The 27,886-nt window shown below is 29.2% G+C and overlaps 1 protein-coding gene across 1 annotated transcript; it reads right to left on the reverse strand.

Moving 5' to 3' along the window:
- Positions 1-7,752: 7,752 nt before the first annotated feature.
- On the reverse strand, positions 7,753-27,132 carry LOC100201147 (beta-hexosaminidase subunit alpha). Its single transcript, XM_065806763.1, has 9 exons — positions 26,119-27,132; positions 23,466-23,614; positions 18,159-18,216; positions 17,757-17,901; positions 17,324-17,554; positions 17,098-17,236; positions 12,930-13,054; positions 12,556-12,748; positions 7,753-8,427 (listed from the first exon to the last, which is right to left on the reverse strand). The coding sequence occupies exons 1-9, from the start codon at positions 27,098-27,100 to the stop codon at positions 7,753-7,755; spliced, it is 2,697 nt and encodes an 898-aa protein (XP_065662835.1). The 5' UTR covers positions 27,101-27,132.
- Between the last annotated feature and the right edge of the window lie 754 nt (positions 27,133-27,886).

The raw sequence follows: 27,886 nt of genomic DNA on the forward strand, positions 1-27,886 counted from the left end.
TTTTTTTTAACTGTATATATTTGCATCATACTACTTCTTTATTGATTTAGTTAGTGAGTATACGTATTTTAGGATAAAAGATGGTATTTTGATAAAAGATGGTAATAAAAAAATATTAAAGATGGTATATTAAGATCTAAGCAATAATATAGAAAACATGAATGACTTTACGGGGGAGTTAAGAAATCTTAGGGGACATCCATAGAGTATATATGCAGCAAAACCTCTGATTAAGGAACCCCTTCCCATTGTTCACACCTGTATGCTTTTTATGCCCCCTCCCTTTCTCCTCCCACTGCATGCGTATGTATTATTGCAAAATCAACCCCTTGCCCCAACCCTTTTCCAACGCATAATTTTTTCAAAACATTAAAAACAAAAATTTTTTAGTTATTTTAATATCACTCATAGCAGAAATATTAATTTTGTTACATAACAGAATAATAATTTTTTTAACTCATGAAGCTCGATGTTTTTGTTAATAAAAAATAAAAAAATAAAGTTTTCAAATAGATAGAGAATGAGAGTTAGTCACACCACGTACATGCTTGCTGTCTTTAACCACACACCCTCTCTCTCTTTCTCTCTCTCTCTCTCTCTCTCTCTCTCTCTCTCTCTCTCTTGTACGCATTCATAAGTTTTTGGGTAACCTCCTACCCGATACCCCGATACCTGCAAACATACTTCATGGATGACCCCCCTCCATTACAAATGACATTCTTGATAATAATAGAAAAGTTATACAAGTAAAGGTAAAATATTTTAATTTGTGATGCACTAGCTAATGCTCTAATTTAATTGCTATAATAGTCATTATGGATGTGATTGTAAGGTGAAAAAACTTATGTGTCTTGGAGCCACTTAAAGTAGTTATGGTGCAACAGTTCCCTCTCAACGCAATTCAAGGTTCGGACCTTGCTTGTACTAAAAATATACATTTTATCTGGAAAAAGGGCTGCTTCTTTGATTTTCATCTGGACAAATTAATTTATTAACTGTTTACTTATGTTCCTTAAAATAATACATTCATATAGAATTTAATCAAAACCATGTTGTAAAACCAAGGCTAAAATATATAAACTTAAAAAAAGCCTCTAAATCCAGAACTTTTCTTTTATATTGTGGGCAAGTGTTTTCAAATCATATACTATTTAAAGATAAATACATCCATTTTTAAATATTATTTAATTATCAATTTAAGTGTATGTATTCATATACTGTACAGAAAAGATTAATTGACTCAATAAGGTTATGCTCATGAACTTATTTGTTGCTTTGAGAACAATGCCTGGGTGTTCTACTCTGATTATCTATTAATTTGTAACTTTCATTGTTTAAATCATTTAGCTTATGATATCTGCTATAAAAAAAATGATACTATATTCTTCTCAAGTAGTAGCTCAGAATACTCGGTGACTTGAAGAAATTATCAAGAGCAGCAGTTTGTAAAAAAAATTTAATGCAAAGAATAATGAAAACTGTTGTCTCAAGAGTGGATGATTTTGTTTAATTTTTGTTCTATGTTGTTTTGAGTTTAAGTGTTATTTAAGTGTTGATTTTTGTTAAGTTAAATGTTCAATACATCTTCTAATGAAATAGTGTCTAATGTCATAAGAATACAGTTAAACCTTTTAGAGCCCTCATCATCGGTAGTGTGTGTGTGTGCGTGTATGTGTCTGTATATATATATATATACTTTATATATACTTTATATATATATATATATATATATATATATATATATATATATATATATATATATATATATATACATATATATATATATATATATATATATATATATATATATATATATATATATATATATATATATATATATATATATATATATATTTATATATATATATATATATATTGTTGTTTTGATTATGTAATAATAATCAATTTTTTCAATTTGAGAGTGATCAATATAAAGTGAAATAATCACAAAATAGATCAATAAATAAATAAAAGAGTAAGATGAAAAAAACAACTTTTTTACGGTACTTAAAGTTTCATGCCGTTAGCGGCACTCATCAGCCATATATTTAAATCAAGAAAAAACCGTTCAAAAATACAATCAAAAAACCGTTACAAAATTAAAAAAAAATTAAAAAAAACAATGGAATGAGTTCTGACGTCAAATAATAATAATAGTAATAATAATGACAATAATAATAATAAATATAATGATAATATGGAAAAACATCTTTTTTAATCGCCAGTGTCATATTGGGAAAGAAGGAATCTGTTTCTATGTCTACACTTAGAAACAATCTCACTCCTTTTATTCAATAAATTAGTATTTTTATAATATAGAATTTCATATTTTTCGGTGAGATTTTGCAAGATTTTGATTTGCAAGATTTGGATGTTGGATTATATGCTTTACATCGCCTGAGAATTTTCCACTTAACTATAGGGACTAAATTAGCTTCTTTTAACTTCCATACATGTTTTGAGAGTTCAGTATCATTTTTGTATTTAGAGATGTTAAATGATTTAACGTGATTAGCGTATCTTAATTTAAAAGGAGTCTCACTTATCCCAATGTAGGATTTTTCATTAGAAGATGAATCAAGATTATCTGTTGTTACAGTTGCTTGATATACAATGTTGCTTGTTAAACATTTATTAAATAATGGACAGAGATTTTTACTATAGCAGTTACAGTCCTGTTGATTAAGGTTTGTATTGTTGCATAAAATGTATTTGTTGTGCGAATTTATAATAGATTTTACACTTGGCATACAACTGTAGCTAACTTTGACTGTGTTCCTGTTAAAGATTTTATGCAGTTTATTATTATTAGGAAAATGTTTGTCAATAAGTTTCAAAAAATATTTTCCCACGTTGGTGCTAACTTTTTACTAAATGGAGGGTGATGGAAAAAATAAACTTTGGATATTCAGTCAAGAACATTCCGATACCATCCATTAAAGACTTCAAAATACAGTTATTGGATAAAACTGAAACATTAATTAAAAGAATGCGATGGAAAGCGTTTTTCTTTTTAAACAAGAGTTCAAATAGTAAGAGCAATTTTTATTATAACTACGGATTAAAAACATCTTATCATCCAAAACAAATTACAGAAATGATAGCTTTTGAGAATGAACTCATTGATCTTGTAAAACACATTAAGTTTCGAAAGGTGCACAGCAGTTTTCAAAATAAATTAAAAAAAGATATAAACAGTATTCGAAAATCTAACTTAACTTATACGTATGCTGATAAAACGACCAATCTTTACAATTTATCTAAGAACGATTACAACCACTTGTTAAGAAATGCCATCACTTCAAACTACAAATTATCCAACTCAAACATAATAAATAAAGTAAACTTAGAAGGTAAACGTCTTTTGAAAAATCATGAAGTTTTCAATAAAATTGACATTAACACATCTTCCGATTGTTTTATCACTTTAAAAGACCATAAAGATAATTTTGAAAACAATCCGACTGTCCGTTTATTGAATCCTGCTAAAAATGAGGTTGGTAGAATTAGTAAAGATATTCTTTCTAAAATTAATACAGACCTAAGAAATATATTACAATTAAATCAATGGAAAAACACTCGAAATGTTATTGATTGGTTTAAGGCCATAAAAGATAAACACCTTTATAAGTTTTTAGTTTTCGATAATATTGACTTCTACCCTTCTATCAGTGAAACACTTCTTAAAAACTCTATCAATTTTGCGAAGCAACACCTAACATTAAATAACGAAAATATATCACTAATTTTTCATGCAAGAAAGTCTTTGCTTTTTAATAATGATCAAGTTTGGATAAAGCAATCAAGTGGTTTATTTGATGTTTCCATGGGAGCGTTCGATGGTGCAGAGGTTTGTGAGCTGGTAGGAATATTTTTTCTTTTTCAAATTTCAAAATTTTATAACAAGCTTGAGGTTGGTTATACCGTGACGATGGCTTGGCAGTTTTTAGTAATAAAAGCGGCCCTCAAATGGAAAAAATAAAAAAGCATATTGTCGAAATATTTAAATGCAATGGCTTACGGATTTCTATACAATGCAACATGAAAATTGTTAACTACCTTGACGTGACTCTAAATCTTAGTGACTGCACTTTTAAACCTTATTTCAAACCTGATAATACATTAAGTTACATCCATGCTGATTCAAATCACCCGCCGAGTATATCAAAACAAATACCACGTTCGATTGAACTTAGATTGTCTACAAATTCATCTAACAAAGAAATATTTCAAAATACTATTCCTCTATATAATGAAGCTTTATTAAAGTCTGGTTATAAATGTAGTCTAACATATAATCCTATAAAAATATCAAGTCCAAAACGGAACAGAGCCCGCAACATCATTTGGTTTAACCCTCCATTTAGTAAAAACGTTAGCACCAACGTGGGAAAATATTTTTTGAAACTTATTGACAAACATTTTCCTAATAATAATAAACTGCATAAAGTCTTTAACAGGAACACAGTCAAAGTTAGCTACAGTTGTATGCCAAGTGTAAAATCTATTATAAATTCGCACAACAAATACATTTTATGCAACAATACAAACCTTAATCAACAGGACTGTAACTGCTATAGTAAAAATCTCTGTCCATTATTTAATAAATGTTTAACAAGCAACATTGTATATCAAGCAACTGTAACAACAGATAATCTTGATTCATCTTCTAATGAAAAATCCTACATTGGGATAAGTGAGACTCCTTTTAAATTAAGATACGCTAATCACGTTAAATCATTTAACATCTCTAAATACAAAAATGATACTGAACTCTCAAAACATGTATGGAAGTTAAAAGAAGCTAATTTAGTCCCTATAGTTAAGTGGAAAATTCTCAGGCGATGTAAAGCATATAATCCAACATCCAAATCTTGCAAATCAAAATCTTGCAAAATCTCACCGAAAAATATGAAATTCTATATTATAAAAATACTAATTTATTGAATAAAAGGAGTGAGATTGTTTCTAAGTGTAGACATAGAAACAGATTCCTTCTTTCCCAATATGACACTGGCGATTAAAAAAGATGTTTTTCCATATTATTATTATATTTATTATTATTATTGTCATTATTATTACTATTATTATTATTTGACGTCAGAACTCATTCCATTGTTTTTTTTAATTTTTTTTTAATTTTGTAACGGTTTTTTGATTGTATTTTTGAACGGTTTTTTCTTGATTTAAATATATGGCTGATGAGTGCCGCTAACGGCATGAAACTTTAAGTACCGTAAAAAAGTTGTTTTTTTCATCTTACTCTTTTATTTATTTATATATATATATATATATATATATATATATATATATATATATATATATATATATATATATATATATATATATATATATATATATATATATATATATATATATATATATATATATATATATATATATAAACTAGGAAAAAGTCAGAAATGGCGAAAGCTATTAAACGACTTTACATACTTACAATAATCAATCACAAGTTTTGCTTGTGTTTTCAATATCTACGGAAGAGTAATTAAGATATATAATTTCGCACTCACAGCGTTGGGTTGTATACATTGTATCAACATTGATTCATATATATTGAATTAATGTAGTGCTTTATACATTGAGTCAACCTTAATCCATATACATTGGATTAACTTTGGGTTGTTTACTTTGGATCAACGTTGGGTTCACATAGTAAAAACAACCAAGTTTTGCGATGGTTTACATACTATGGCCTAATGTATTTATGCAAGCTGTTTTTAGTTGTGTTGGTGTTGAGCCTTTTATCTATATTATTATTAAATACATGATATTGGATTAGCGTTGGATTTGCATCGGAAAAAAAAGCCGACGTTCGCTATGGTTTTACATACGTTTGCTCGATTTATGTTTGCTAGCTGGGTAATGATGGATTTTAAGAAATGTTGTTTCATGTGATGGTTTTTATAAAGTTTCAATTAAGGCTTTCCATTAGGTAGAATGTAGAATTTCATCTTTTTTTACATTATTATTTATTATTCATCTTTTTTTCACATTATTATTAAACAGCACACTGATGAAGTCCAGCGCTATCTTGGAAAAGTCACAATAAAAAGAAAAATTGATGCTCATTTGAAATAGCAGTTGGAGGATGAAAAGCTTTACCGGAACGATGTTATAAGAAAAGCTGTTGAATATTTAAAGTTTTTATGCAATTGAGATCTAGCTCTTAGAGATGACTCAGCATAAATATGTGACTTCAAAAATGGAAACATTCTCGGAAAATAATTTTTTTTTTTTAAATTTGACCTATTTTGCGCTAAACACTTATAAAATCACAGAGGAAATGCTTCATACATTTCATAGACAATGTATGAGGAAATCGTCTTCTTAAAGGCAAAAAAAGGTTTTGCAACCAATTGGTAGCAAACTGACCAGTGCTAAATACTTTTCACTAATTGTTGATTTATCACCTGGCATTGCACACTGAGACCAACTTTATTCGATATGTGAATAAGCAGCTGTTGGTGTGGTGCAAAAAAGGACAGGAAAGTTACCATCAGAAGCCTAAGTGAGAAAATTTGATCATTAAGAGCCAATTCAGCAAAAAACTTACCGTCATATCTAGCAAATTACAGTCATATCTTTGGGAACCTAGAATTAATTATTCTGAATAAAGATGAAAAGCGTCAGACACAAAATAAAGCCGGTACACTTATAAGGAAAATGAAAATTTTGGATGTTGCTTTTATGCCGCAGCTTTGGCAGAATCATGCTACGATTTGATCCTTGAAACACCATTTTGCTCATAAAGGTTTTAATGAAATTCTAGAGTGTTGGAAGGTTCTCAACCATTATTCCTAAGCATTACAAACATAAAAATACAAGAAAGAAGATGCATATAGTAGAAATTGGTGAGAAGAAAGAAAGTAAAGTGGTTTTAGGCGGTAGTGACAAATTTAGAATTAAACTCTTTCTCCCGATCATAGACAAGTTAAAAATTTGCTTGAAAGCAAGGTACTTTGCTTTCAAGTCTGCGGAGAAAAAAATTGGTTTTCTAGCTAGTTTTTAGACCATGAACTTTCTGTCACTGTTGCTGCTGCCACATCCTTGTATACTATTTATTCTTTAGACTTAGATACATAAATCTATAATAAAATTGTCCAGTTTTCCAAGTTCATATGAATTGATATATTCCTCTCTATTACCATATGGTAATAGAGAAGAATATATCAGTATTATGATTTTTATAAGCAGTTCGTAGAAATAAGTTTTTTTTCCAATTTTTAAATTGTATATATAATTTTTCTACCCTTCCCATTTTTCTTTACCCTTGACACAACCTATTACCAAATGTTGTGCAGCAAGAGCATTTTCAAAAATGGCAAATGTTAACAATTTGTAAAAAAAAAGTAACTTCATGTTTTACTGCATTCATTTTGGAATATATATCTTTAGCAGTATTATTTGTACCCGGTCGTCAGGTCCCTTAATTCAGTCTTGCTCATATAACGATTTGTTCATACAAATAAGTTTTTTAGCCTCAAATTATTTATCACGTAATAAAGGAAAAAGGGAAATAAGTAAATACTTATTTAATAGATATCTTAAAATAAACTTAAATTTTCTCATACATTCGAGTTTATGTTTTAAAGTGTATGAGATAAAACCTAATTGTGAAGACCAACCAAAATTTTTTTATCGACAATAAATGTTCCTACCATGTATTTTTGTAAAAATAAATATATGTGTAAGTTTGCAAACATTTACATTTATTTTAAAAAACACATACTACCGTTCATATTCATTTCTGCAAAATTTGCTTCTTGTAACTGGTTCAGTAGGGATACCTCTATCAATATATCTACAACGATGCTCCCAGATTCGTATTAACGCTTCTGATATACTGACTGTATCTTCTGAGCTCCATAATCTCTCTGCAACAGCAAAAGCTCTCCCAAAAGATCTTTGAATAATGTTTGTTGCATCTACGTATTCACCCCATATAGCACATGACCCTCCAATAACAAGGTCTTTTTCTTTTTTTGAACCATTAAATCCTTGAGGGTCACATGTGTAAAATTTAGGCCAATCTAATCCATAACTAACGTAGTTAAGATACCAACATGAAGATAATACAACTTTGTGCCCAGCTTTAGTAACACGACTCATTTCTTTTTTCCAGTGATGTTTCCAAACATTCACAATTGCATCTTTTTCAATAACTGCACCACTTTCGAATACATCTTGCCAGACAATATACTTTTTTTTTAAACGATTAATAATTTTAATTAGCTTATTAAAATAGTATTTATGTAGAGTTGCTTCGTTATGTCGCTCAGAATTACTAGTTCCATTGCCATTATTAGCCAGCCACTTTTTAATCACTGAGTTACTTAGCCAGCATTTAAAATCAACTTCATCTCCACCAATATGAATATATTCATCAGGAAAGACTTCAGAAATCTTGAAATATAAAAATTGAAAGTTAAGCGTTATCTCTCTCTCTCTCTTTATATATATATATATATATATATATATATATATATATATATATATATATATATATATATATATATACATATATATATATATATATATATATATATATATATATATATATATACATATATATATATATATATATATATATATATATATATATATATATATATATATATATATATATATATATATATATAACAGTGTGAGAGAAAAATTTAAAATATTTGTCAAAGTTTAACTAATAAATATATTTTACTCCTCTTTGAATAGCTTTTCTTTTGATACCTGGAACTTTTACTCATATATATATATATATATGTATATATATATATATATATATATATATATATATATATATATATATATATATATATATATATATATATATATATATATGTATATATATATGTATGAATATATATATATATATATATATATATATATATATGTATATATATATATATATATATATATGTATATATATATATATATATATATTTAAGCCCGATGCTAGACATTGCAAAGGTGGTTCACCCTAGTGGAAATAAATTGTTTGAAAAATTGTCCACCAAAAACGGTTTACATTTTTGAAACCTCGATACTTTGAACAACCATTATCTAAACTTGAAAAATGTTCTGTCAACGTCTTTCAAAAAAAGAAGGAGATTTAACGCGCAGGTCATGGATTTTTGGTGTTCAAGATAGATAACTTCCAAAGATGGTGCAAACCTTAAACTTTGTTATACTGATACTGGTATCAAAAAAGAATGTTTTACAAAAAAATTACAGTAGTAGGAGCCTGCAAACAATATACACTTGAAAAATTGGGACCCACTGTTCTAAATATGGAAAGAAGAAATAAATAAACATTTTTTTTGCAGTATCTTAAAGTAGATCGAAATTCATTAGAAAAGTTTAATTTATCTAAAAGTTTCTTATCAATGGCAACCTAGGAAAGTTTGAAAAATTATCATTACCCTTATACCCTTTTATTGCACCCTTCCCTAACAAATACTTGAACCTTCGGGGCCTTAGTTATAAGGAAAATTTTAAACAATAAGTTAATTAAGGTTAAAAAAACCTTTTCATTACAGGTTAAATGTATAAACAACATTTCTCTGTATTGTATACTTCATTGTGGTATACCGCAATGCAAATGCAAAAAAAATTTATTAATAAATATTATAAACTTTTTTTTATCTGCTGCAGCAGTTAATAAAAAAAATTTTTTAAATTGATTTGTATTCCTCATATCGTTTTAAAATACCAAACATTAAAACTTTCATAAAGATATTAGAGCTTTAGTCTGCCTAATTTATTTTAGGATCAGGAATGACAAAAGTTGAAGAAGAAAGTATGACATTGAACAATATAAATAAGTTCTTTTGAAAGTCATTTGATTTGAACAATGAAACTATCCTAATGGTATTTGTACCAAATGTAGAAAGGCATTAGAAAGATTTAAAAAAGGAGATAAAAACATTATTCTGAGTAAACCGTATAATTTCTCAAAAGTCAAAGTAAGTATACTTACCAGAAACCATTCAATCTGTGTTTGTGACATTTGTTAAAATGTTCGAACTACAATTACTGCAGGATCAACACCTGAAAGTAGAGGGAGAATCAAGTTGGGAAGAGTAAAGCATCATCACCTGGAAAAATAAAAAGATGTAAAAGTTGTAGGGTTATCATTGGAAGATAATTACCCCACCCTTACACTCTCACAACGGAAAGAAAAATTTAACAGAAGAACTTGACAAAGGTGAGCAAGCCTTTTATTTTTTATTGAATATTTCCAACTTGAAATTAAGAAATTTATATAAAATATTTAAATTATAAAAACTGAAAATATGGATGTAAAATTCTTTTGATATTAACATAGACGAGGTGGCGAACTTCAATGCTCAAAAGTATTGAAAAGAAAATTTAAGGGGGAGGGAACTAAAATCAAGGTTGCAGCAAAAGGTAAAACCATTGCCGTTGAACAAATTTAAAAGCACTTGTGAACAATAATACTCAGGGAGCCAAAATTCTTAGCTTTTTTTGAAGCTGGAAGGGAAGAGAATTAGTTGAAAGCAATCTAAGAGAGAAATTAAGTGAGGAAGGTTTTTAAATGATTATTTTTATGTTAAAAAAATAATTTTTGAAAAGTATTCTAGACAGTTAGTTTATTGTAAAAACGTTTAAGGACTTGTTTAAGGACTTAAGTTATAAAGGTTTGTTGGACTTGAGTAATAAAGGAGAGGAAAATGTCAAAATATTACATTCTAAAGGTTGGGATTGACATGCCAGGCAAATTTTTAAAAGTTTGTTTAAATATTATAGAAAAAGTGACAGAATGTAATGTAAAAATAAAAAAGTTAAGCTATGAGGAAGGAATAGGTAATGAAAAGTACAAAGATGGTGGCGTAAACAAATTGTTTATTATTGGCTTAACAGAAAACGTGGCTGAATCTCATTCAAATCTTGAGAAAGTTATCACTATTTTAAAGATAAATAGTTTAAATACTTTTGTGTTTTTGATATAAAAGTGACCTATATATTTTTTGGAATTGGAAGTGCAGCATCAACGCATCCTTGCCCTTGGTGTAATATTAGCGAAGAATGCAAGATTTGAAAATAATGGTGAGCTCAGAACTCTAGGAAGTATCTGTTCATCAGCTAATGGTTACAAAACCGCCTGTAAAGATTTAAAAAAAATCAAAGCTTTCAGCTGCATCTTATACTTATTGCGTTAACCTTCCACTAGTTGATCTGCCTGGTGACGTAAAAGTTATTGAAATCCTTACTCCAATGGAACTTTATTTACTAAGAGGAAATACAAACAAAATTTATGATAATCTTAAAAATATTTGCAATTAATGGATACCACTTTATCGGCAAACCAGGCCTAAGCTGCATGGTGGTCAATTTAAAGGTGGAGAATGTTCAAAACTGCTAAAAAATATTCGTGTCTTAGAAGAAATAATATTTAATAACAAAATCTTTCGAACTGGAAAAAGATGAGCCCCCTATAACATTTTTAAGTTTCGTTACGTAACGAAACCAGGTTACAATACATGCAAAATGTCCGTTAACCATACGTGACGAGGCGTAACATTTCTACGTAACGAGACGTAATGTTACGAAACTGTTACGTAACATGTTTACGTAACGCAACGCACCGTAAACCAGGGTAACTTTGTAACAATTTTGATAAAGATGATAACTTTTTTTAAAAAGGGAACATTTCCCTAAAACTATTTTAATGCTCAAAGTTGTGCATTACTAATGTCATTTAATTAGTAAAATGGTGTATTCATTTTATTCACTAAATCAAACAAAAATTTAGGCATCTCTTCAGTAATCTATGATAAATTCAATAGAGACTGATTCACCTTCAGATGCTGTTTCTGTTTCACTATTGTATTCTACAGAAATAGATTTTCAATTTTAAGTCTTTTTTTGGATATGAGTGTTTTATTCTTACTTTTACTTTGTGTAACATCTTTCTTATCAAAACCTTCATTTTTTTTTCTCATGTAATGTGTCTAAAAGGCTCTGGTCTAAAGCTTTACAAGGACTCAAGACGTTTTCACTTTGTAATTTGATACACACACCAATAGGAGTAAATAGCACTAAACCACAAGCTCTAAATCCACTTATTAATATTTTTCTTGAACATTGATTAATAGATGTCATTAAATCGTTCAGCAACTTCGAAAAATTTTCTCTTGGTAACGTTGCAAATTTTTTATCACAAGAAGTAAGTTTCAAATCCAGAAGTATACTTCTCCATGCTTTTTTTAATGGTGCAAAGAATGCAACATCAAGAGGTTGAAGCAAATGGGTTGAATTGGGCAGAAAGCATAAGAATCTAATGCTACGTTTTTCGCAAGAATGAATAACTTTATTACTTAAATGGGAAAAGAGATTTTCACCTAATAATACTTTTTCCCCAGTTTATTTCTTAACGCATGAAAATTATGTTCGAAAAAACCAATTCTCAAAAGTAAATTCACCAAACCAGCAAGATTGGGTTCTATTAAAGTGAAAATTTTTTAAACCATGTTTTATCCATAAATCATATAAACGTGTGCTTTTAAAAACTGTGTATGGTGGAAGAATTTCTCCAACACCATTTTCACGAAACATTACCGAGAAAAAAGCCTTACTGCTATTCATTATTCTCTCAGGGTACTTAGTTCCACGTTTTATAACAACTTTTTTATTTCCTGGGTCATCACGCAAATTTGATTCATAATTCCAAATGTTACAAGGTACAATTCCTTCATGCTCAAGTCTAATATTGTTAAAATAAATTTGCAATTGTTCTTTGTTTATAGCTGCACGTTTACTTTTAATATTTGATGCAATTCTATGGGTTAGCTGTGAACGCTTCATAAAACTTGAGATCCAATCATCATCAGGAACATCGTTTTTAAATATTTTTACAGTACGATTTTAAATAACCAGCTACTAACATTTTAACATCAAGTTTATTTAATGGAAATCCCGAATCACACATAACCTTAATTCTAGATGAAAATAACTGCTCCTCATCATAAGTAAATATGGTTGGTGTACCAATGCATTTTTTATGCTTTGACTTCATTTTATTATGTATAGTGCTTCTTGGTATACTAAAACTTCTTGAGGTTTAACAAATAGAACAAGTGTTGTATGCACGTTTTCCAACACTATGCTTGTTATATTTACGAGGCATTATGCTTTAAACAAAAGTAAATATAAACAACACAAGCAAACTGCAATGTAGTAATTTATTAAACTATTATATAATTAAAAATATATTCATGCTAAAAACTGTTTTTCAAAATGAATTATTTGGATAACATGCTTCAAAAAAATATTCTACTTATGATAAATAACGATCAGACTTTAAAATGAAATTTCCATTCTGTTTTACAGTTTTTGATCGTGTTTCACCAAGATGTAGCTTTCATTCTTTTCCACTTATAGTAAAGACAACAAACTTCAGATCAAAATTAAAGCAAGAAAGATTGCATTTACAAATAAAAAAAAAGCAGTAAAACGTTACTTAAATGTTTTAAAGTTACAGTTGGTTGATTAAAATTTTTTTAAATGGCCAAAGTTAGGTTCACAGTAACATTTTTACGTATTGTTACGTATCATATGTCTGTTATTTTTACGCAACAAAAAGTAACATTTTTACCCTTAAGAGACGTAATATTGTAACGTGTGGTTTCTTAATATTTTATAATTTTTTCAGTATGTATCTTCATAAATACATCTTCATAAATAAGTATATAAAAATATTTACAAGTATATGTAAATATATACAAGAATATAAATAAAAATCTTCCATGCAAAGTGCAAACAGTAAATAGATATAACAATGGTAAAAAAAAATGCTAATAAGGCATTTTTTTTTTTTTTTTTACAATTTTATAAAATTGCATTAACTCAGGTTACAATAATGTTAATAGTTATGCAATAATGTTAAAAGGTTTTGCAATATATAAGTTTCAAAACTGTTTATATATATATGTTTTTTTTTTCTATTTTTCAATTTTTTAATTATATATTTTTTGTGTTCTTTGATTTTATATTTTTTTGTGTTTTTTGATTTTATATTTTTTTGTGTTTTTTGATGTTATATTTTTTTGCATTTTTTGTTTTTTATTTTAGGCCGTTAAGCGGATAGAAATCAAGAGTTCACATAAATTTTTTGAAAAAGATGTTTAAAAAAAAAAAAAAAAAGATGTTTAAAAAATTACAGAGCTTTTACACAAACTTTACCTTACGAACACTATAGATAACACTTACATGTTGAAATTATATATCATAAAGTAAGGGCTGACATTGATTGTCTAATCATAAATAACAATAATTTTGTAGTATTAAAGAAAAGAAAATATTTGCAAAGAAAAGAAAGTCTTTACTAAACATGCAGATCTTGCTTCGAGCCGTTATTTTGTTTTAGCTCATATGTTTAGTTTCAGATTCCCATTCTCTACTTGGTAAAAAATGTTCTTAATACAAAAATGTTGACAGAAAATGTCCGCAGTGTTTCTACGGACATGATAATTATATTTTAAAGTAATAATATTTCTGATGTTCCTGATTATTACCCTGATCATTGCGATTGGGTCAATTTTTGTGTTACTAAACATATGGTTTAATGTACTCTTATATTTCAACAGAATAAGGACAATAGGCAAAGATGTGAATGTTGTCCTCGATTTTACCGCAAGTTTTGCATTTTTGTTTTTAACAATCTGTTGCCTTGTGCTTTTGGCTAGCAAGGCCGCAGAAGATAGTCTGTTGTGTAAGAATGCGTGGGAGGTAAAAATTTTTTTTCTAAATTTGGGTCCACGGCATTGTTGCTTTTGTTGAACCGTTCCAGAAAAGTTCTGCTGGCACGACTGTCTTTTTGTTTTTTGCCACTTCTAAGTAAATATTTTTTGTTGATTTTAGGGGATGTTAAAAAGGGACCCGTTTTTTACCTAATATTTCAATTTTTGTTTTGTAGAACTAAGACATTTTGTTGTTCTAGTGTTTTGGAAAATTGTTTTTGTCTTAAAATGTTCCAGCTTTGGTTTTGGTTCGTAAATTTCATAAGTGAACTTGCCAACCAATACTTTGAAAAGTAGTAAAAATTGTTAGCTTTATCCTTTCCGCATTCATTCAGTTAAAAGAGCGTTTTGAGGCGAAGTGCAAGACTTTGCTCCTTTGGAGATAAAATTCCGAGACCTTCGCTTTTGACGGAAAAGAAAAGTGTCTCTCTCTTGACTGGATTGAAATTGGTCTTTTGTCACAGATTTTCGAAAATGGCTCTACGCAATCGTTCTATTACCCAATCGGGAATGGGCAAAACGTTTTTTTTAAAAACCACACTTTTGACATTGCTAGTGTATTTATCAACATAGTCTTTCCCCTAAGTGACGAAGTACGTAATCCCAGAAACTTGAGTTTTTCCTCTACTTTGTTTAGAGTTACTAAACAGTTAAAATTGTAGGTTCACTCAGTCTGGTATAAAAAGTAACACCTAATATTTTGTAACTGGTCCTATTGTTCCACTCTATGTTGTCCGATTCTGGGTAAATTTTAGGATCGAAACCCCCAAGTGCGAGACCCTTGGTTTTTGAGGCATTGATCACTGAAATACTTGCTTTTTCAAACAGTTTTACTTTTTCAAAAAAGTAGCAGATTTTACGTCCCTGGCTAAAAAGTTCGAATCGTCTGCGTACTGCTGTAATTTAAGGGGTTTTGGTGTTCCAAGTAGTGGGAAACTCTCTATTCTGCTATTCGCTCTGACCTCCAAAGCAAGAGCTTTAGTGACAAAAACGTACAGCAGAAGAGAGAGAGGGTCGCCTTGTCTGGCTCCTCTTTCCGTAGAGAAAAAGACCGACAAAAAACCGCAATTCAGAACAGATGCCGAAACTTCTGAATATATAATGTTAGCAAAAGATACGAAATTTTCTCCAAGATTGAATTTTTGGAGAACTTGCAGCAGAAACGCACGATCGACTTTGCGTAATCTATAAGATCACGGACTAAATGTAAATTAGAGAAGATTGCTCTACCTGGGATTCCGCAAGTTTGATTTAGTTCTATAATTTTCCCCATTACTTTTGCAAGTCTTAGGGCCAGCGCTTTTGTGACTATTTTGTAATCAGCGCCGATTAATGTTATGGGCCTACAATTTTTGCATTCAGTAAGGTCTACTTGTTTGGATATTTGTGAGATTACTGATTTTTTTATGTGCTTTGTTGTGTTTTCGTGTGTTTTGCTTTATGTGTTTCATTTTATTTTTTTCCTTTTTAAACTTTTTGAGTTTTATATACACATTATGACGTTATTAACACTTAAGTAGAAAACTTATAAAACTTTTATAAACGCATTACAGGTAAAAGGACATCAGAATGCAGTGAGACCTCAGAATGTCAGGTTTGAATTAAACCAACATAGAACTCAAAATAGAAAAAACATACAAAATCTTTACAAAATAATCTAAATTACGAAGACGTTGAAAATAGTCTGTAAGCAATAAACTTATTTTATTTAAATAATTTTAAATATTTCAATTCCTTCTGAAAATAAGTTTGCTGAACATTATCAGAAATGTTGCCTTAAGACTCCAAAAACAGTGCTAAAAAGATCCGTGCGCAGAATAAATCCAATTTTCTTAAAATCTTTTTTTTAAATACCAAGCATTTTGAGGTGCTGCACCTAACGTTTTGAGGTACCAAATTAAAAACTATATAACAAACTTAAGTTATTACTTTTTATCATTTTTTTATTATAACATTAACCAACTTAAAAAAAATGTAATGAACAAAAAATATAAAAATAAGATCCAGGTAAACTTTAATTCAAAAAGAGGCGAATAGAGAAAGCTAGGTTGTATTCTAGATAAAATCAGTTATAGGAATGTACACATGTACACTCTTCCTTATATTTATAGAATGCCTCAATTTGAAAACCGTTTCCAATATTTTTTTCCCCTCCGTTGAGCCGTGAACCTGGGTAACTCTAACATTTTCTTTTTTCAATTTAGATGTTACTTTGGTTACAGGCAACAAGTTAGGTATTTCTTCCAGTGATATTGATTTATCAGATATTGTTTGATAAGCTTCCATGGCACTTTCGTATTTATGTTTCCAATACCTTGCTGAGCCACAGCGAATCTTTTGGAGATGAAACTGTTACTGCTGTTGATATATGATCTTTTTCGGTATTTTCATGAATACACAGCTCTGCTCGTAAAAACTTATCTTCCTGCATCCATTTAACACTAAGTCCTCCGCTTGAAATGCCAACTTTTTACCTACATTTATGATTGTTTGTTTTGATGCCTACTCTGGCTATAACTCTGCAAGTATATTCATAAAACTTTCTCTGTTGATTGTCATAACCGGAGAATAAAGTACATTTAGCACTTCTGTACTCAGTGTGCAATTTCTGATTGATTTGATCAACGAGCTGGGTAACGCCAGTTTTATCAGGTGGAGTGATAAAAAGTCTAATATTTTTGCTTCTTAGGAATGTCAATACATCACTGTCAAATCTTGAAGAGTGACCATCAGATAGGACAACAACAGGCTGTTTTATATTGTTTTTTTTTCTAAAAATTGGTCAAACATTTGATATGCACATTGAAGTGTATTGTGATCTTGACTTCCACTCTCATTTGTGGAGATTAGAAGATTTGGAATACGTATAACTGCTTCTTTTGGAGCCATGTGGGCACTAATCCCTTTCCCCTTGAATATGATTTGACACAATGCTATATCTCCTCCAAAGGAAACAAAAGGATGTATAGTTACGCATTCTCAACTTGACAACTTTCCCCTCTTCCAGCATGCACTAAACCATTTGGATTACCATCAACTCTATAGTTTATAAACTTGGGGGTTTCATCATGGTTGTAAAATCTAGTGGTATCTATATATCCCTGCCATACACCTGTTTCTAATTGATTTGCATCAATGAAAATATTGTATTCTATAAGTTCTTTAGCTAATACAAGCCATTGCTTTTGTACAGTTAAGGGCACGATTTATGGATACAGTTCCTTGTCTCTTTTTGGTTATGTACTTTTGATATTTTGCATCCCAACGCTTCCAAAAAGACTTGCTAAGCTTCTTTATTTGGAGTGCTCGTTGAGCATTTGGTGATAGCTTAGTGATCTGACGCCCTCGAAGGTTTCTACAGGCTTGCTTTCTTACTTCCAAAACATTCAACATTATCCTTGTCAACTCCGACTTGTTCAAACCTTGGAGGCACCTAAATATATTATTGAAATAATAATACAAGAAAACTAAATAGTATAAGTTTAGTTTTCTTAATGAACAATATTACAGTTTATAAAAAAAATGTTTCATTTCTCAATTATGTGTAGATATTTCCTATTCTTGTTTCTTATATAGCAGACTAACGACTCTAACGACTCTTGATTGCGGCCCAAACACGTTTATTGTTGATTCGGCACCACTCAACTGCTTCCTCTAACTGCTTACTTTTCATCACTATGACATCTCTTAGAACATTGCATCTTGATTTGCTTGTTGGTTTAATTCTAAAGGACTTTCCCATTTCTTATTTATTCTTTACTGAAAGGAATATCAAAACACACTTTTGTACTTGCGCTTTACGTTAGTAAACGCACTTTAGTTTAATTTATTTATTTTTTCAAAAGCAAACAAAGAAAACACATTAAAGTCTTTTGAATGAGGTTTCGTGACGAAACTATAAGCATAATATTCATTTCATAACGTCGAGATGAAATTAAATGCAAGTAATTTTTTTTTTTTTTTATTAACTTTCATTTTCCTATCGTTCTGAGGTCCCTTAACCAAGCATTGTGTGGTGAACCAAGCATTGTGTGGTGAACCAAGCATTGTGTGGTGAACCAAGCATTGTGTGGTGAACCAAGCATTGTGTGGTGGACCAAGCATTGTGTGGTGAACCAAGCATTGTGTGGTGAACCAAGCATTGTGTGGTGAACCAAGCATTGTGTGGTGAACCAAGCATTGTGTGGTGGACCAAGCATTGTGTGGTGAACCAAGCATTGTGTGGTGAACCAAGCATTGTGTGGTGAACCAAGCATTGTGTGGTGAACCAAGCATTGTGTGGTGAACCAAGCATTGTGTGGTGAACCAAGCATTGTGTGGTGAACCAAGCATTGTGTGGTGAACCAAGCATTGTGTGGTGAACCAAGCATTGTGTGGTGAACCAAGCATTGTGTGGTGAACCAAGCATTGTGTGGTGAACCAAGCATTGTGTGGTGAACCAAGCATTGTGTGGTGGACCAAGCATTGTGTGGTGAACCAAGCATTGTGTGGTGAACCAAGCATTGTGTGGTGAACCAAGCATTGTGTGGTGAACCAAGCATTGTGTGGTGAACCAAGCATTGTGTGGTGAACCAAGCATTGTGTGGTGAACCAAGCATTGTGTGGTGAACCAAACATTGTGTGGTGAACCAAGCATTGTGTGGTGAACCAAGCATTGTGTGGTGGACCAAGCATTGTGTGGTGAACCAAGCATTGTGTGGTGAACCAAGCATTGTGTGGTGGACCAAGCATTGTGTGGTGAACCAAGCATTGTGTGGTGAACCACACAATGCTTGGTGGTGGAATGTAACCAAGCATTGTGTGGTGGAATGTAAAAAGTATAAAAGATAAGTAAAACAAACATTTAAAAATATATTCAGCATGGAAAATAAATAATTTATGCAGAAATTCATGGTTCCCTAAGCAATATTGGCAACAATACTAATTACTATTTAACCTAACATTCTGAAATCCCTAATGAAAAAACAATGTTCTAAATATTTATCTAAAGACATATGGTATAAAATTATTAAAACATTTTAGCAATCTAGCCGGAGTATTACTTTAACTCATAAAAGTGAAAACAAAGTATATGCTCAAATAATTGGAGCTTAGCAGGAACTTAAAAAACACCTAACATTCTGAGATCCCTTTACCTGTAGCAGATTTAATTAATTAGGTATTGTGGTTTATCCTCCTTCGGCTAATTGTCATATAGAGGCCATATTACCAAGGACCTCAAAGACAAGTTTCGGCTTCAAAAGGAGCGTCATAACCCGCTCTACGGACCAAGAGTAAAGTGATTTTAGGAAGAGCGAAGATATGTTAGATTGAAAGATAGAAGTAGTCAATTTAAAAGATAGCATAAAGTCAGCGGACAGGATTGCACGCAATGTTAGAAGGTGCAAAAGGTGAGAATATAAAAAAAAATATAATTTCGTTATAAGAAATGCTTTTTTTTTTTACATAATTTAAGCATTTTAAATTTAATTAATTTAAGCACTATTAAAATTTTTAGATTAAATGAAGAAAAAAAATAATATACATTAAAATTTTATATATTTTTTTGGTTGTGGGTTTATTAAGACTTTAAAAGTGCAAAAAAAAAATTTTCGTGACAAAGTTACCAATTGAAGACGAATATTTAACTGAAGCTTGAACATTTAACTTTTTTTTACACAAAAAAAAAAAAATAATTGAAAGTGCTTCCAATATTTTTTTTGAAACCCGGAAGAATTTTTTAACTTACCCGAACTTTACTATTTAAAGAATTAAACTATTACTTAGTTACTATTTAAAATTGAAATTAATTTACTATTTAGTTCTTAAAATAGAAAGTTCGGGTAAGTTAAAAAATTCCTCCGCGTAAGTTAAAAAATTCCTCCGCGTAAGTTAAAAAATTCCTCCGCGTAAGTTAAAAAATCTAACTTATGTTCATACTTAAGTAATTTAATGATTTGATGACAAAATATTGCGCAGATTAAAACCTAGGAACGTAAAGACCATAAAAAGTAAGCATCACCAAGCTAAATGCCCATGATACAATGGGGAGGGGTTTTTTTTTCCCCACCCGCTCGAGGGTGGGGGAAAAAAATCTATTTTTGAGACGTATCTCAGTTACGTCTCAAATCTAAATTTAGTTACGTTATGTTACGTCTCGATTGGTTTCACTTTAAAAAATAAAAAATAAAAATAATTCAGACGTAACGTTGCAAATTGAGACTTTATTTTTTTTTCGTAACAAAGAAACCATTTGGGACGAAGCTATTTTACAATAAAAGTAAAATAAAAGATATTATTTAGCAATACGACAATGATGAACAAACATTTACTGCATTTTCAATTTTATTTACTTAATATTTAATTAATAGTTAAAGAATGCAACCTTGTTCCAATTGCAACCGATTGAGACGTAACTTACCTTGGGGGAACATATCATTTCTTTAGTTAATTCCTTTTAAATATTTAAAGTCTGTAAAATTTGCATGTTTTGGTCCTAGTTTGTTATGCGAATATGAGTCAATCATTAACGACTAAAAATATGCTTATGTTAAACTTGTTCTACAAGTGTCACCAAAAGTACATGCTCTTATCAAGCATACATGTGAATTTCTTTCACTTATGCCAAATTCCAATCCAAATAAAGGATTAGGTTTTTGGTCTGAACAGGCTTCTGAATCTGTTCATTATAATTTCAAATAGTTTTGGGAGAGTGGATACAAAGTTTTTAGTAGCTATAAAGATTATCCAAAAAGCCTGCTTTATGCCACTGTTACGTACAACTCCCGACCTTCTTTAAAACAGTTTTAGTTTAAAATTAAGTATGTTATAATATATATGTGTAGCTTTGAGAAACTATTATTGATTGTAAATCGAAATAAACATAAATGTAAACATTAACTTGTGTTGTTTAAACCATTCTCTAATTGAAAAAAAATTGAATATATACTAAAAGTTCAATTTCAAGACTTTTTATTGTTCAAGATGAGTAACCTCCAGAAATGGAAACTCACCAAAATACCAATGTTTAAAAAAAAATTATGGTGATCAGAGTTTGAGAACAATATTATCCTCAAATTAGGGCCCTAAAAAAGTCCCAATATATTTTTGGGAAAGAGGCAATAATAGCGCTCCACCATTATGAATTCGACTAAAATTCATTTGTAAAATTCTCATTTAGTAAAAAATTTATGACCTTGTAAAGTTGACAACCCCCTCAAATAGAGGGTTTCAAACTTTCCTTGGTTGCCCTTTTTAAACGATAAGAAATTTTTTTTAGATAAATTAATTTTTCCGATGAGTTTTGATTTATTTTAAGATACCGCAAAAAAAAAATTTTTTTTCTTCGTTCCCCACATTTGGAACAGTGGGTCCCAATTTTTCAGGTAAATTATGTTCCTAGGCTCCTATCATTGTAATTTTTTATAAATCATTCTTATTTGATACCAGTATCAATATTACAAAATTTAAAGTTTGCACCATCTCTTGAAGTTACCTATCTTGAACACCAAAAAATCCATGACCTGCTTGTTTAACCTCCTTTTTTTTTGAAAGACGTTGACAGAATATTTTCAAAATTTAGATAGTAGTTATTCAAAATATTTTTCGAATATGCAAACCGTTCCTGGTGGACATTTTTTTTTAAATAAATTATTTTTGCTACGGTGTGGTGGATAAAAAAATATTTTGGCGTCTTAATAAAATAAATTTTAAATTTTGTATTGTATTTTAAGAAACATTTTTTGAAAAAGGGTCATAAGTAATTTATCTTAAAAATACTTTTCAAAACAATACTTCTTAACAATCTTAATTATTGGTTAGCAAAAAAACACATGTTCATGATTTGTTGTTAATTAAATAAAATAATTGTACACTATAAAAAATTTTTTTTGGTTATAATAGTTTTTATGATAAATTCATATATACTTATTTTTAGATATAATAAGTTTATCAACTTTTATATAACTAATCTTATATATATATATATATATATATATATATATATATATATATATATATATATATATATATATATATATTTATATATATATATTTATATATATATATGTATATATATGTATAGATATATATTGTACATATATATTGTAGTTATTAAGGTGCTTCCAGAAGTCCTTACGGTCTTATGACGGAGCACCGCGGAAGAGCTTTTAACATGGAAGTTCAAGCCTCCTTCCTTAGAAATGTCGCTTAATTGGCTAGAGCCGGGGTTGAACCTCGAACTTCTAGGTTCTGAGCTAGAGCTCTAACCACTGGCGGTTATATAAATTAAAAGTTAATAGTCATCTCTCTCTCTCTCTCTCTCTCTCTCTCTCTCTCTCTCTCTCTCTCTCTCTCTCTCTCTCTCTCTCTCTCTCTCTATGTATATATATATATATATATATTTATATATATATATATATATATATATATATATATATATATATATATATATACATATATATATATATATATATATATATATATATATATATGTATACATATATATATATATATATATATATATATATATATATATATATATATATATACACACATATATATATATATAAATATATTTATATATATATATATATAAATATATATATATAAATATATATATATATATATATATATATATATATATATATATATGTCTATATATATCTATTTATTAATTTCTATTTGTTTATTTGTGAAACAGACATATGAAAAAAAGTCTTTTAAAAACACGAAGCTTGCATTTTTAATTGGATTAATTGGACCTTTCATATCTTCAAAAGCCTTCTCTCTTTGATTTGTTGAACTACACTCTGTTAAAAGACCAGGAATTCCGTTCCATGAATGTGTGTGTCCTAATTTTAACAAAATACTTAAGTCATTTTTTGACTCTCAAAATCATTCTTTTTAATTCTTATTATTAATTTTCAACTTTTAAGCTTTTACCCAGTCCAGTATTAGATACCAGAAATACCGCCTAGGTTAATTTTGAATAACTCTCAAAAACAATTTTGATTAACAAATTCTGAAATTACTTTTAAAAAACTTGATATTGAAATAAATCCGAATATAATTGAATAAAGTGAATCTGAGAAAAACATAGAATACAATTGTTAGATAATCAAATATGAGAATATTACTTAGTATTTAAATAAGGTTTATAGTTTAGTTATATAAACTTGTCAAAGCAAGTAGGAGCCCAATTTGTTTTCTTACCCGTTTTGATAAAAGCTAATATAAAATAGCTGTTGTTCCGTAAAAACTTTATTTGTGTTGCCGGGACAATAATATTTTAAAATTTTTGAGCTTTTGGGAAAATTTTTAATTTGTATTGAACACTAAGCATTTTTCTAGAATATTTTTAAACTCCAAAAGGTTCCACAAACACAAACGTTAATAAAAATTTCCCCTCGACATTATTAAAAAAACTCTTCAAATTAAGGGGCCCATAAGTTTGCAAATGGGCCCCCTAAATTTGCGCCTACCCGTAACTGGATAGGGGCGTTTAGGGTAGCCTAGCTACGGCTTTAAGTATTATTATTTAAATTAGGTTTGATCTAGATTTTTCTATAACCTTATTTTTTATTATCTCATCTCACAACTAGTGCACTTACGTTGGACTAACGTATGTAAAGACATCGCGAATGTCGGCTGTTTTCTCCAATGCAAATACAACGTTGATCCAATGTTAGTTTTATAACATTTATATTAATGAAAACCTTAATAACAACGTGATAAAAAATATTACGTGATTAAAAAATAATTAGGAAAATTACATTGGTCCAACGTATGTAGAAATATCGCAAAAGTTGATTGTTTTTTCCGATCAAAACCAAACTAACATCCAGTGCAATTATCCGTTTTTCGGTCGTTGGCAACGTCGCATTTGTAACCAAAGTATTATAAAAACAACGTTGGCGGTCGTTGTTGGGCCAACGCAACGTGAAACATTGCTCTTACGTTTTATTAACGTTTGTGCGTTAGCTGGGCTTTGTGTAAAGTTAAGGTTTTAAAAAGGTATAATCAGAACAGCTGCAAACTTCTTTAAGTGAAAAATAAATATGTATGTATGAACGCATGTATGTAAGTACATACATACGTATGTATGTACATACATATTGGACCGGCGAATATTCGTTAAAATTCGGATTACGAAGTTTACTGAGAGCGAAGTTTACATCGGCTTCAACTTCGATATCTAAGTTGAAATAGAAATTCGGCTTTCAGTTAAATTCGGTAACAATTTCAAAATTTCATTTAATTTTCAGTTAAATTTGAAAGCTATAAAGTTTTTTCAATTTATAAAGAAGTGTTATAAAATATTATATGTTTTACGTATATCAACCTGTTTCTATTGGTTACAACACTCTTTTAGATTTGAAAGCTAAAAAAATTTTCAATAAACGTAAATGGGTTTTTGTTCATGTTTGTTTAAAAACATTAAGAGTTGTAAAGATTCCATAACTTAAATTTTCATTATTACTGAGTTTTTAGATTTTTTATTTTTACGCAAATTATTTTTTGTAAGCGTATATATTTTTTAATAAATTAAAATTTACTTGGCTTCATTTATTCTATGTCAATTTTTAAATTATGGTAAATTACAAGCTAAAAAAAAATAACTTTAGTTTATAAAAAACGATTACACAGCAACCTCTGCGCAATCGTTAGAGCGCTTGCTTTAGAAGCAATAGACCTAGGGTTCGAAGCAAGCTCTAGGCATATTTCGCACCATCGGTAAGGAAAAAGGTTTGAACTTTCTAGTTTTATACTTTTCTGATATACTCCGTGGCAAAACCGTTAGGTCTTCTCGGAATATTTAAAGCAAAAAAAAAAAAAATAATAAATAAATAAATAAAATGTTTTTTTAAAAAAATTTCTTTAAAAGTTTCTTTTTTAATTAAATGTGTTTTTAAAATCCAAATTCAGCTTTCAGTTAATTTTAGCTATAGAAGTTCAAATTCGTCTTTCAGTTAAATTCGGTATACACATATAATCTAAATTCGTCTTTCATATAAATTCGAGTCTTAAAAAGTCGACTTCGCCGGTCCTTATACATACATACATACATACATACATACATACATACATACATACATACATACATACATACATACATACATACATACATACATACATACATACATACATACATACATACATACATACATACATACATACATACATACATACATACATACATACATACATACATACATACATACATACATACATACATACATACATACATACATACATACATACATACATACATACATACGTACATACATACATACCCTGCCTTCTAGTTATGTATTATAAACAAAGTATTGTTATAAACATGTAAATTATATTTTACCTGGTGTGTTGAACTCAGGTACGACTCTGATTCCTAGCAACTTTGCGTAGTGAATAATGTCTTGCACTTGTTTTGGATTATAAACATGTGTCTTTTGATTAAACGCCCCTTTTTTATGCAGCTCAGGAAATTTTTTGCTGACAAAAGGAAATGATTGATCATCCACGATGTGCCAATGAAGAACGTTAAATTTACTGTAAGCAAGCGCGTCTAAAATCTGAAATATTTGTGATACAGGAAGAAAGTGACGAGACGTGTCGATTAAAAATCCTCTATATTTAAAACGAGGAAAGTCTCGAACAACAGTTTCAGAAGCTACATACGATGAGCCATTTCTGTGAACAACTTGTGAAAAGGTTTCCAATCCTCTAAGTGCCCCCCATATACTTTTAGCTTCTAAAGTAGATTGAGGGTAAGATATTTTTAGAATATACGATTCGTTGCTTTCTAATGTGAGTGATTCGTTTAGATCTTCTATAGATATATCAATTGTATTAATTTGTTTGAGTTTTTTGTCAACGCGAAAATGTTCGTTTGGAAATGCGAGTTTTTTATAACGATTTATTGCTTTTTTAATAATCCAGTTTTTTTCTTTAAATACAAACTTAAAGGTTTTTGGATCAAGAGTGTAAAGTTTGTCTGACCTTGATTCATACTGTGGCTTTGGCCATATATTTCCGTTTTCATAATCGTAACCCAAATCAGTAAATTCTGCAACTTGGTCAATCATTCGCTTATTACCTGTTATAACACCTTTAGGATCATCTAAATACATGTTTCGCATGTTTCGTTGAGCATTTATATGAAACCCATAAATTGCTACTATGATTAATAAAAACAACATTGTTATTTTTGATTTCAAAAATGTTTTGGCTAAAAACTCATTTCTAGTTATTTCAATGAAAACAAATTCTTCACAAAATTTACTAACAAAATTCAAAGTATATGAGAAACAAAAAAAAAAAAAAAAAAAAAAAAACATTAGACAAACAACGTTTGACGGTTGATTGGTTACCGATTTTAAAAACTCGTTTTGCGCATTTGCAAGCGGAAAAACTTTTGAAGAATTTTCATTTCAAAGATTTTGTAAATGCTCTAATTGGTACAAAGTATGGCAGAATTTCTATTTTAACTAAAAATTAATTTTCATGTCAGATTCTTTTTCAATTTTCAAATTCGGTGTTTGGTAAAAGTAAAGTTATTCTGCTTGAAATTTAATAGTTAAAAAAAGTCAAACTAAAGTTACTTGAAAAATAATTTATTTATCTAAAAATAAAAAAATTTATGTAACCCTTTTTTAATTATAAAATCGTAAAAAATTAATATTCGGGTAATTCCGCATCAAATCACCCAAAATTTAGAAAATTTTGAACCATGGGTCTTCAAATTTTTTAAAAACCTCTTTGGCTGTTGCATCTTAAAAAGAAAAGTTAACATATAAAATTTTAGCTAAAAATGTTGAGAGGTTGACAAGATACTGCAATTTTAATACTGATCTGGTTTCCTAAAATGACCCGGTTTTCATAACATTCTGAAAAAACATTTTTCTTAAAATAATAAGAAATAAAAATGGCAAAAACATGAAAATAAACATATATAATGTTTTTTTGATGCTGAATTCAATAAATGTACTTAAAATGCTAAAATATAAAAGGAACATGCTTAAAAATTAATAAAACAACTAGTTTCTATAAAACAACATTGGGGCCCAATATCTCAAAACACCCCCATTAAAAAAAATTTTTTTTTGCTGGTAATATTTTCAGCT

This window comes from Hydra vulgaris, chromosome 09 (genome assembly GCF_038396675.1).
Source record: "Hydra vulgaris chromosome 09, alternate assembly HydraT2T_AEP".
NCBI lineage: Eukaryota > Metazoa > Cnidaria > Hydrozoa > Anthoathecata > Hydridae > Hydra > Hydra vulgaris.

Bases quoted from the DNA above. Each gene is read 5' to 3' on its own strand.
- LOC100201147 (XM_065806763.1), bottom strand. From the start codon at position 27,100: ATGTTTTTTTTTTTTTTTTTTTTTTTTTGTTTCTCATATACTTTGAAT. The intron at 23,615-26,118 runs GTAAAATATAAT...TGTTAAAATTAG, and splicing joins ACCTGAGTTCAACACACCAG to GACACACACATTCATGGAAC. The intron at 17,555-17,756 runs GTAACTATACAT...ACCAATTTTTAG, and splicing joins AGTTGTCAAGTTGAGAATGC to AAAAAAAAACAATATAAAAC.